The sequence below is a fragment of the Hemicordylus capensis genome, chromosome 3 (assembly GCF_027244095.1).
Source record: "Hemicordylus capensis ecotype Gifberg chromosome 3, rHemCap1.1.pri, whole genome shotgun sequence".
Lineage (NCBI taxonomy): Eukaryota > Metazoa > Chordata > Lepidosauria > Squamata > Cordylidae > Hemicordylus > Hemicordylus capensis.
The window spans coordinates 30,259,105-30,271,753 of NC_069659.1; the positions used below are offsets into that span (position 1 = coordinate 30,259,105).

General features: G+C 45.6%; 1 protein-coding gene across 1 annotated transcript in view; it reads right to left on the reverse strand.

The window, feature by feature from the left end:
* LOC128349672 (vitelline membrane outer layer protein 1-like) overlaps nt 1-12,049 on the reverse strand; it is a 59,635-nt gene extending 47,586 nt beyond the window's left edge. Inside the window, exon 1 of the mRNA XM_053306346.1 lies at nt 12,023-12,049. Coding sequence (XP_053162321.1) covers nt 12,023-12,049 — 27 coding nt within the window. The remainder of the gene's footprint in view (nt 1-12,022) is intronic.
* Between the last annotated feature and the right edge of the window lie 600 nt (nt 12,050-12,649).

Genomic DNA, 12,649 nt, shown 5'->3' on the forward strand with positions numbered 1-12,649 from the left:
CTGGCAATTTGAGGGGAGGGTTGTGCTCAGCTACCCGAGCAGATAGCCAACCTTCTCCATGTCTTCCAACTGCAGCCCTCCAGCTGGCGCCACTCTTTCTGACTGGCAGCTGTGCAATCAGTTCCCCCCGTGATTTGTGGTGAATGGGAGAAACCAGGTTTGGGGGGGGCTGCTAATTGTACAGCCAGCTATCAGAAACCGTAGCCCTATGCAGACATTATGCTCAACGAGTGTTGTGCTTAGAGGGGGTTAGAAAATCTATAGCCCAATAACAGTCATGGAAAGGATTTGCTTTAGGGCTCAGAAATCATGGCATGAGTTTTCCTGAAATCCAGATGCCACTTCAACTGTTTGCTCAAACACGACACAGTTCAACTTAGAGCATGTCATAGTAGCCTAATGTTTACTTGGACTATTTATCAATAGTGTGTGTTTGGTGAGGGAGGAGTAAGGATGACATTGTTAGGGAAATAGCAGGTTACTGGGTGAAGGCAGAACTGCACCCCAAAGGAGCAAGAAAAACTCATCTCCTGAAAAGATACATGTCTTAAGAGACTCCTGAGATGGCAAGCAGCCAAAGCCTGACCTCATGGGACCAACCTGACCCTCATTAATTCATTCACTTATTAAAAATTTCTTATATACCGCCTTCTCCAAAGACTCTAGGCAGTGAACAATAGTAATAATAACAACAATAATAATAATAAGGAGGAGGAGGAGGAGCTAGAGACGCTAGATCGTAAGAACAGGAAAATCATGACCATCAATCATGCTCTGCACCCCCGCAGTGATGTCGATAGGCTATACCTCCCTTGCAGATCAGGTGGAAGAGGAATGCTGCAAGTCCATCAAACAGTAGAGGAGGAGAAAAGAGCCCTTGAAGAATATATCAAGGACAGTGAAGAAGATGCACTTCAAATGGTCAATAATGCGAAACTATTCAACACCAATGAAACAAAGCAGGCCTACAAGAAAGAACAAGTCAAGAACTGAGCAGAAAAATGGAAAAATAAGCCACTGCATGGTCAATATTTGCACAATATAAGTGGAAAATCAGACATCACCAAGACCTGGCAATGGCTTAAGAATGGCAACTTGAAGAAAGAAACAGAGGGTTTAATACTGGCTGCACAAGAACAGGCACTAAGAACAAATGCAATAAAAGGAAAAGTTGAATAATCCACAACAAACAGCAAGTGCTGCCTTTGTAAAGAAGCAGATGAAATCGTGGACCACCTAATCAGCTGTTGTAAGAAGATCGCACAGACTGACTACAAACAAAGGCATGACAAGGTTGCAGGGATGATACACTGGAACATCTGCAAAAAAATCCAGGCTACCTGTAGCCAAGAATTCGTGGGACCATGAAATTGAAAAAGTTGAAGAAAATGAAGATGTAAAAATATTATGGGACTTCCGACTACAAACAGACAAACATCTGCCACACAATACACCAGATATAACTGTAGTCGAGAAGAAAGAAAAACAAGTTAAAATAATCAACATAGCAATACCAGAGGATAGCAGAATAGAACAAAAAGAAATAGAAAAAAATAGAAAAAATCACCAAATACAAAGATCTACAAATTGAAATTGAAAGGCTGTGGCAGAAAAAGACCAAAATAATCCCAGTGGTAATTTGCGCTTGGATGCACTTCCAAAAGACCTTGAAGAGCACCTCAACACCATAGGGGCCACAGAAATCACCATCAGCCAATTACAAAAAGCAGCTTTACTGGGAACAGCCTATATTCTGCGACGATATCTATAACAATTGACAATAAAATTCTGGCATCCCAGGTCCTTGGGATGGACTCGATGTCTGGATAAAACAAACCAGTCAATAACACCTGTCTGACTGTGTAATAATAATAATAATAATAATAATAATAATAATAATAATAAGTGAGGCACTACCTTAATGTGGTTGTGGGGCTTGTGTGCTCTGATGATGGTGAGAGCTATGCCAGAGGTCCAACCATACTGGACAGGTCTCACCAGAGGAGCCAGACAAAGAGTGCCTCTCCCATCAACAATATGGTGAGATTTAACATTAATAAATCTATACTGGATCGGTCATCGCCTGGATCAACAAGGACCGCGCCAGGTGCTATAGTCCCTGGACATCTGGTGGCAAGTGGGCTACAGGACTCAGGATCTTCAGTTGAGCAACCAGGGCTGGAGACAGCAAAGCTACTGGAAGAAACGTCGCTTAACCAAAAAAAATATACAAAAAATGCCAACAAGGAAATAATGATCTGCTATTACAAGTCTAGTCCAACCAGAAGAGGTTATTTAAAAAGAATGTACCAAATTTGGAAAGAGAAGCATCCGGATACAGAAATAACAGAACAAAGGCTAACAGACTAGAGAAGATTTATAATAAGAAATAAAGTATTCACAGGAGTTGAGCTGAAAGAACTGCAAAGAGCAACACAGGCTCAAGATATGGAAGAAGAATTACCACCAACTGAAGCAGTTGTTCAGGCGCAGATGGAGGAGGTGTTGGAAATAGAGGATACCACCATTGCTGAACTGTTTCAAAATCAAAACCAGGCAACCTCCCCTTTGCCTTCACCTCAAAAACCCAAATGCCGTTTAACAGAAAAGAAACAAGAACTAAAGCAAATAGAAAGAAAGAAAGAAAGAAAGAAAGAAAGAAAGAAAGAAAGAAAGAAAGAAAGAACTGAGCACATGAACCAAACAACCACCAGGGCTCGACTTCCCGCTCTAAAAACAGTTGCCAAAAAACAACTTGCTCAGGCATTAAAAGATGTCAATGCTGCACTTGCAGAAATAACAACCAATAATTTGCAAGAAACAAACCAACTAATGTACAGTGCAGCAACAATAACAACACAAGAGCTCGGATAGAAGATCAGTGGACCTGTCAAAAAAGAAAGCAGTACATCACCTAAATGGAAGATTCAATTAGAAAATAAAATCTCCATGCTTAGATCAGATGCTAGTAAATTGAAAGATATGAAAGACAAGAAGCTGAAGAATGAAAACACCAAACAGTATCTGATCCAAAAATACCACCTAGATTCAAGGAGAATTAGAGATATCCTGGAAATAATAAAGCAGCAAATAACAGCAGTGTCAAAGAAGATTAGCAGATACGAAGCCAGAATTACACAACACAGGCAGAATCTCCAATTCCAGTTGAATCAGAGACGTTTCTACCAAAGCATAGAAGGAGAAACTGCAAGAAACGTAGAAACACCAAATAAAGAAGAAACAGTGCAATTCTGGTGGAAATTATGGGACAATCCAATAGATTATAATAAAAAAGCAGGCTGGATGAAAGAGGTCGAAAAATGTAACCAACAAATGCAAGATCTAATAATAACACCAGAATTAATAAGTGAAAGAGCAAAGAAAATTAAAAATTGAACTGCGCCAGGCAATGATGAACTGCATGGCTTCTGGCTTAAACACCTAACAAGCCTTTGTAAACAACTATCAAAACAGTTCAATCACATTATGAAAGGCGGTGATATTGAACAATGGATAAAAACTGGGAAAACCCATCTCATTATGAAAGACCCAGCAAAAGGTGCAGTTCCAAGTAATTATAGACTGATAACCTGTCTGCCAACCATGTTCAAATTATTAACTGGAATAATAGCAGATGAAGTCATGCAACACTTATTAACTAACAAACAGCTTCCAGTTGAACAGAAAGGAAATTGCCCGAACACCAGAGGCACAAAAGACCAGCTGCTGATTGACAAAATGATTTTAGAAAACTGCAAGAGAAGAAAAACCAATCTAAGTGTTGCATGGATTGACTACAAGAAAGCCTTCGATTCATTGTCTCACACATGGATACTAAAATGTTTAGAAACAACTGGTGTCAGCAAAAACATTCATATATTTATTTAAAAAGCAATGAGCATGTGGAGTACACAGTTAACAATCAATGGCGAGACACTTGGACAGGTTAGCATTAGAAGAGGCATTTTCCAAGGGGACTCACTATCCCCTCTGTTGTTTGTAATCGCCATGACCCCACTTTCACAAATACTCAACAAAACAGGCCTCGGATACCAAACATCTAAAACATCAAGTAAAATCAACCATCTGCTGTACATGGACGATCTGAAGTTGTATGGAAGGTCCCAGTCAGAAATCGAATCACTGATAAACAATGTCCATATATTCAGTAGCGATATAGCAATGGAGTTTGGACTAGACAAGTGTGCTGCATTAATAATGAACAGAGGGAAAATAACAAAAACAGAAGGAATAGAACTGCCCAATGGAAGCAACATCAAGAACCTGGAAGAGAAAGAACCTTACAAATACTTGGGCATTCTCCAGGCTGATAACATTGCACACACTGAAGTTAAAAGAAAAATTGGAAGTGAATACATCAGGAGAGTCAGAAAAATCCTCAAGTCCAAACTCAATGGCGGGAACATCATACAAGCCATAAACACCTGGGCTATACCTGTTATTAGATACACTGCAGGAATAATAGACTGGACCCAGGCAGAGCTAGAGACACTAGATCGTAAGACCAGGAAAATCATGACCATCAATCATGCTCTGCACCCCCACAGTGATGTCGATAGGCTATACCTCCCTCGCAGATCAGGTGGAAGAGGAATGCTGCAAGTCCATCAAACAGTAGAGGAGGAGAAAAGAGGCCTTGAAGAATATATCAAGGACAGTGAAGAAGATGCACTTCAAATGGTCAATAATGCAAAACTATTCAACACCAATGAAACAAAGCAGGCCTACAAGAAAGAACAAGTCAAGAACTGAGCAGAAAAATGGAAAAATAAGCCACTGCATGGTCAATATTTGCACTATATGAGTGGACAATCAGACATCACCAAGACCTGGCAATGGCTTAAGAATGGCAACTTGAAGAAAGAAACAGAGTGTTTAATACTGGCTGCACAAGAACAGGCACTAAGAACAAATGCAATAAGAGCAAAAGTCGAAACATCAACCACAAACAGCAAGTGCCGCCTTTGTAAAGAAGAAGATGAAACCGTGGACCACCTAATCAGCATTTGTAAAAAGATCGCACAGGCTGACTACAAACAAAGGCATGACAAAGTAGCAGGGATGATACACTGGAACATCTGCAAAAAATACAAGCTACCTGTAGCCAAACATTGCTGGGACAATAAAACTGAAAAAGTTGAAGAAAATGAAGATGTAAAAATATTATGGGAAGTCTGACTACAAACAGACAAACATCTGCCACACAATACACCAGATATAACTGTAGTCGAGAAGAAAGAAAAACAAGTCAAAATAATCAACATAGCAATACCAGGGGATAGCAGAATAGAAGAAAAAGAAATAGAAAAAATCACCAAATACAAAGATCTACAAATTGAAATTGAAAGGCTGTGGCAGAAAAAGACCAAAATAATCCCAGTGGTAATTGGCGCCCTGGGTGCAGTTCCAAAAGACCTTGAAGAGCACCTCAACACCATAGGGGCCACAGAAATCACCATCAGCCAATTACAAAAAGCAGCTTTACTGGGAACAGCCTATATTCTGCGACGATATCTATAACAATTGACAATAAAATTCTGGCATCCCAGGTCCTTGGGATGGACTCGATGTCTGGATAAAACAAACCAGTCAATAACACCTGTCTGACTGTGTAAACAAGAAATAATAATAATATAAAGGGCAAAAGCCTAGTGGAAAAGGTAGGTCTTGAGAAGGGCCTTGAAAGCCACCAAGTAGGGGGCTGAACGAATCTGGGGGGGAAGGGTGTTCCAAAGAAGAGGGGCAGCCACAAATAAGGCCCTCCTAAGGGCCCAGGCACCACGCAATACACCAGGGCCCAGGACACCAAGGTGGTCCAACTGAGAAGACCTCACAGGACAGGATACAACAGGCTGAGAGAGGCAATTAAGGATGTGCATAAAACCGGTTTGCCCGGTTCGGTTCGAATTCGAACCAGGTTCGAACTAGGAGGTGGTGGTTCGGTTTTGGTTTTGTTCGAACCACCCGCTGGTTCGGTTCGAACCCATGGGGTACAGGGTTCTGTTGTTTCTGAAGTATTCTGAGTGTGGATTCTATGATAGCAAATTAGAGTGGATTCATGGTGTCTCATTGAAAATCTCATTTGCTATCATAGAATCCACACTCAGAAAACCTCAGAAACAACAGAACCCTGTACCCCATGGGTTAGAAACCCATGAGGGTGGTTAGAACCCTATGTGCACTGCACAACCACTCACTCTGGGCCACCCCAGCACCCCCCAAGTGCACTTATGGGGCTGCTGAAAGCTCCATTATACCTTATGAGGAAAAACCTTAAAGACTCGTAAACATCAACAATTCACCCAAAATCAGCCCTCTGCCCAAATCCTTTGAAAAAATTCAGGTAGCTTCCTTGCCCCTACCTGGCACTACCACCAACCCTACACTGCTCTAGGCCACCCCTTTGCCCCCGACGTGAAGCTATACATTTGCTGACACCTCCATGCTTCTTTATGGAGAAAAACCTTAAAGACGCGTAAACTTCAAAAATGACTTAAAAATCATCCCTTTGCCCAATTCCTTTCAAATAATTCTGATAGCTTCCTTGCCCATGTTAGGAGCTACCACCCACCACACTCCACTCTACGACACCCCTTTCCCCCCGATGTGAAGCTATACATTTACTGCAATCCTAATTATTCTCTATGAGGAATTCAAAAATAATTTAACAATTCACCAATAATCAGAGGAGTGTCCAATTGCCTTGGGGTTTTGTGAGTGGTCGGCACCCCTGTCTGTATACCACCCACCCCGCTTTTGTGCCCCTAGGTGCTCCACAATAGGGGATATGAGCTGGTTCGTGTCCCATTATACTCTATGAGAAAAATAATTTAAAATAATTCAAATATTCATAAAAAAATCATAGGGGTGTCTGATTGCTTCGGGGTTTGCATGGTTGTTGGCACCCATGGGTGCTCCACAAAAAGATATAATGTCCTGGTTTGTGTACCATTATACCCTATGAGAAAGAATAAAAATATTTTTCAAAAATTCATAAAAAATCGTACGAGTGTCCGATTGCTTTGGGGTTAGGGTAACAGGTACCCCTGTGTGCTAGCTACCAATACTACCAATTATTGGGTGGCCTAACCAATTTGAACCTGTTCCAACTGGTTCAAATCAAACCACCCTCTGGTTCAGTTCAAATTCGAACCTGCAGCTCGAAACTGATGGCTGGTTCGGTTCGAATTCGAACCTTCGAACCAGTTCGCACATCCCTAGAGGCAATCTCAGAGATATACAGGTGCGAAGCCCATAGGGTTTTTGTGCTAAGCCCATAAGCCCACATGAAACCTTGGGGGCACTGTTCCTTCTAAGGCATGCAGATATGCTCAGATGTTTTTTGATATCTGCTCTGTTAATTTTAGATCCTGCTCAGGTTGAATCAGGAAGGCCCCACTCTGAATGCACTACCTTGATACTGCTGCCCAGAACAAAACTAATTTTGCACACAGATGAAAAAAATTACAGGCAACACTGCTTGGAAGATTTTCCAACATGCTGAGTAAGTAGGTCTTTTTGCCCCAACATCCAGAAGAGTGGTGATGTTGTTAGCTGTGATTATTCTGCCTGGCTCCCAGGAGCCCCCTGTTTGCAGTTGCATCTTCGGGCTTGAAGATTGCACTTTGAATATGCTCAGGAGCTTCACAGCAACTTGAGCTCTCTCAGTTTATGGTACACATGGGGACAGGTCACTTAGTTGGTAGTGGGCTAATCACCCCTAGATCTGGCTACAAACAAAGCAAATTGGAACAGGGCCTAAGATGCATCCCCTGTCCCTATGTGGTAGCCTCAACTAAGTAGATTCCAAAATTAACTATAGCAAGTTAACTGGCATCCAAGGCCACTCTGAAAGCAGAGAGAACTTTCTTAATTCCCCTCATCCTCTCGCAAGAGATGACAACACAGGCGAATATGCCAGGCAGGAAGAAAAGTAGAGAAGGCAGTGGAGCAACAGCCTCCCCATCACCAGGGAGATGAGTCAGTGATGTAGACCTAGAAGGTGTAAGTACTGAAACTATTGATAGAACTACCAGGGAGCCCATCCCAGCACAGATATTCTTTGGTGCCCCTGCATACTCTGGTTTTCATCACAATCAGCCTTGCACACAAAAGGCAATCCCCACATTGTCATACCCAGGAAGAGCGATCAGACACAATGCATTCCATGCAGGTACATCCTAGCACTTCTACTCAGCAAAGTACAATTGCAGGAATGTGCCCCCGGGGCATATTTTGGGATATAAGTATCCCCAGTTCCGCAACCCACTGTGTTCCCTCATGCCTTTGACTTGGCACTCCATTGCAACCCGCAAGCTTCGTGCTCTCCTGCACTCCCCAAAGAGCTTGAAATCACTGAGTCCTTGCACGATCCACTGTGCATAGGCCATGCCAGGCTGCATTCAATGTTTCGTGCCATCTTCCAAATTGGTCTTTTTGCTGATCCAGACAACTTGCCTATCTGCTGTAGGAAGCCAGACCCTCGGAGAAATCCCTTCTCATGGCCATCTCTCCCTCCACTCATCTCCTCAACCCTCCTGCTTCCAATCCCGGCATCTCTGAGGAAGAAGACACTGCAGCCCCGAAGTCCCACCTCCCAGATCAGGTGAAAGCGAATGCTTGCCCTGCTCTTAGGCCCCCAACTATCTCTTTCAAGATCAAACTTCTAGATTGAAACTACTCTCTCTCTCTCTCTCTTGCTCTCGCTCTCACTCTCACACTCACTCTCTTTCTCAAGCCTCTTTCTCTTGCCTGCCTGGGAATTTACACAATCATCTATCTATCTATCTATCTATCTATCTATCTATCTATCTATCTATCTATCATATTTCTATACTGCCTGATACTCTAAGCAGTGTACAAAATTTAAAATATTTTAAAGTTACATAATAAAATAAATAATAAAAACAATAAAATAAAACAGATATTAAAACAAGTTTTAAAGTTGTTGAAATTCATTCTAATTAAAAGCCTGTGAAAACAGGAGAGTCTTGAAGTTCTTCCTGAAAACAGACAGTGAAGGAGATGCTCTTATTTCAGTAGGGAGCATATTCCAAAGCCCTGGGGCAGCCACAGAGAAAACCTGGTCATGGGTTGCCACCAAACAAGCTCTCTAGAGGATCGTAACTGGCAGCAGCGTTTATGACAAAGGAGGTGCTCTCTTAGATAGCCTGGACCCAAGACATTAAGGACTTTATAGGTAAGAACAAGCACTTTGTATTTCACCCAGAAACCTATTGGCAGCCAGTGCAGTTCTTTCTAAACTGGTGTTATGTGGTCCCTCCACGTTGTCCCAGAGACCAATCTCTCTGCCGCAGTCTGTACCATTTGTAATTTCTGGACTATGTACAAAGGCAGCCCCACATAGAGCACATTACAGTAGCCAAGCCTGGAGGCTACCAGCCTACGTACCACTGTTTACCAGCCTATGTACCACTGTACCACCGCCTCTAGAAATGGGTGCAGCTGACGTATCAGCTGAAGCTGATAAAAAGCGCTCCTAGCCACCACCTCAGCCTGAGAAACCAGGAAGAACTTTGGGTCTAGGAGCACTCCCAAGCTATGTACCTGATCTTTAAGGGGGAGTGTAACCCCTCCAGAACAGATCTAAACCATTTCTCAGATCCTGTCCCCCAATTACGCTGCTCGCTGCTCGAATGAGCGGCGCAGCGCTCTTGCCTGGCCCCCTTTGAGAAGCACGAGGCTTCTCCTGACGTGATTGGTCAGGGGGCCCGCGCAGGGGGGCGGGGCTTCAGCTCCGCGTCCTGCTCCGGGCCCGGGCGAGCTCAGTTCGCTCTCAACAGGCATCAGAGCATGACGCCTTTTAAGGCTCCTGCTTAGTCGGCCCGGCGTGAGATCGGGAGCGGGTTTTCTCTACCCTAAGCGGTGGCGGCGGCAACAGGGGGTGGCTTTTTAAGGCCTCCCCCAAGGTTTGGAGCATTTCTGGGGGCAGGTGGTCCTCTTTGTGCACTGGGCCCCGGCGGTGCTCCTTCTGGGCAGCGGGCCCTGGGCGGTAGCGGCGGGCGTAGGTTTCTCTCCCCGCCACTACCGGAGCGAGCCTTCGGCGGCGGTGCCCCCGCAACGCTTTCGGCTTTGGGAGGGCTGCTTTTGGCTTCTCCCCCCACACACACTACCGGAGCGAGCGTTCGGCGGTGCTCCCCGCCCCGCGGCGCTTTCCGGCGTGTGGAGGGCCGCTTTCACAGGGGCTGGGCTAGTCCTGGGCAACGTGGTGGGTTTTGTACGGCCTGCTAGGTTTCTTAGGCCAGTTCCCAGTCAGTTTGGCAGCAGCCTGGGTTTCATTGGCCGGTTTATCCCTTTCTGGGTTTAGTGTGTTGGTTTGGGAGCATCTCTGGTTACAGACCTTGTTTGGAGCTTCGTTGATCACTCACTTCAATTGCCTGTGCCATGGGTCCAAAGAAGGCCAAGGCTAAGTCTGGTGGGAAGCGGGTTCGTCCTCCCCAACGCCCTGCGCTGGTTTCTTATTCTTCCGATGAGGACTGTGACATGGGTGCCGTGCGGGCATTTATAGCACGCTTGGAAGCACTTGAAAGGGAAAAACAGGGTGGGGCAGCAGCGGCAGAAAAGGGTGGTCCCTCTGGTATTCCAGCTAGTTCCTGAAGCATTACTAGGGGGGCTAAACGTGCTAAACTCATAACGCAAGCCAGTGGAACATAACTGGGCTAACTGGTTGTCGGGTTACACGGTCTATATGGGTGTCGTGCTTCAGGTGCACACATCCAGAGGACCTGCCATGGTTAAGTACATGGACATCATCCATAGGGGGTACATGGACTTTATGGGCAACGCCTGGGAGTGCTATGATCGTTCTTTTCATCTGAGGGCCTCCCTTAACCTGGCTATTCCGTGGGACAGGCAGCATCGGGAACTCTGGCTCCTAATTATGACCCCCTCGAGACCCATTCTGGGCGAACGGGCTGACAGTGGTCATCTGATTTCTAGAACTCCCGCAGCACAGTCTTCAGGGCCTGCAGCTGCGCAGGGTGTTCAAAGTACCCTGCCATGCTGGGCTTTCAATACTAGCGGCAGCTGCAACAGGTCCCCTTGTAGGTTTAAGCATGAGTGTGGTTTCTGCGGCGGAAAACATGCCAGCATTCATTGTCAGTGAGTCAGGGGCCCCCGAGCGGGTCTGAGGGAGCAGCAAAGCAGTGGCAGAAGGGGTGGAGGCGCTGTACAAGGTGCCACCCCTGGAAAAGGGCCCTAGCCCAGTGAAGCTTCCGGTCTTAGAATGGCTCCTGCGGGACTACCCGCTTAGAAAGCAAGCACAATATTTGAGACAGGGGTTTACTTTTGGTTTTCGCATTCCCTACGCTGGTTCGAGAGTTCACAGTATGTCCCCTAACCTTAAGTCCATGGAGGGGATGGAAGCAGTGGTGCTCCGCAAGATTAACAAAGAGGTAGCTTTGGGGCGGGTTCTAGGCCCATTCCGGGACTTGCCCCTACCAGATTTGCGCATTTCGCCATTGGGGGTCGTGCCCAAGAAGGCACCAGGCGAATACCGCCTTATTCACCACCTCTCCTTCCCACATGGTTCCTCTGTTAATGATGGGATCCCAGACAGCCTGTGCTCTGTGAAGTACACGTCCTTTGACCAGGCTGTCAGAGTAGTTCGTTCTTGTGGGAAGGGCACCCTCCTTGAAAAATGCGACATTGAGTCTGCGTTCCGCCTCCTCCCGGTTCATCCTACAGATTTTAATCTCTTAGGTTTCGCCTTTCAGGGGCAGTTTTACATTGATCGGGCTCTGCCCATGGGCTGCTCAATTTCTTGTGCAGCCTTTGAGGCTTTTAGCTCCTTTCTTGAATGGGCCCTTCGGTGCGAGGTGGGTCTTGTTACCACGTCTCATTTTTTAGATGATTTTCTCATGGTGGGCTGGCCTAGAACCAACCAATGCAAGCATCTGTTAGAGGTTATTCAGCACCTTTGTGCGGACCTAGGTGTCCCATTGGCTCAGGAGAAGACCGAGGGTCCTTCAGCTATTCTCACCTTCTTGGGCATTGAACTGGATACCATTGCGGGTGTTCCAGACTCCCCCAGACTAATTTGGACACATTGCGAGCCTTGTTGGCATCTTGCATCCAGGCACGCAAGGTTACCCTTAAGCAGCTTCAACAGATTATCGGGCATTTGAATTTTGCATGCCGGGTGGTGGCGCCCGGACGGCCTTTCCTGCGCCGCCTATGCAACGCCGTTAAAGGGGTCAGGTGCGGTCATCATAGGATACGGGTCACTGCCCCCATGCGGGCTGACCTCCGTCTGTGGGCATCCTTTTTGGAAGCATACAATGGGGTTTCTTTCTGGTGTGATTCACTCCTCTTGGAAGCGGATCTACAAGTTCAGTCCGACGCTGCTGGAGGTTCAGGTTTCAGCGTTTATTTACGTGGCCGCTGGTGCGCTGAGCGGTGCCTGGCCGCTTGGGTATTTAGTGGGGCCACCAGGGACTTGACGTTCCTGGAATTCTTCCCCATAGTCGTGGCTATACATCTATGGGCGGATCTCTTTAGGAACAAGACGGTGCGCTTTTGGTGTGACAACCAAGCCACTGTACAAGTGATCAATAGGCAGACTTCCAGGTCCCCTAGGGTGATGTCCCTAGTCAGAGCATTTGTATTG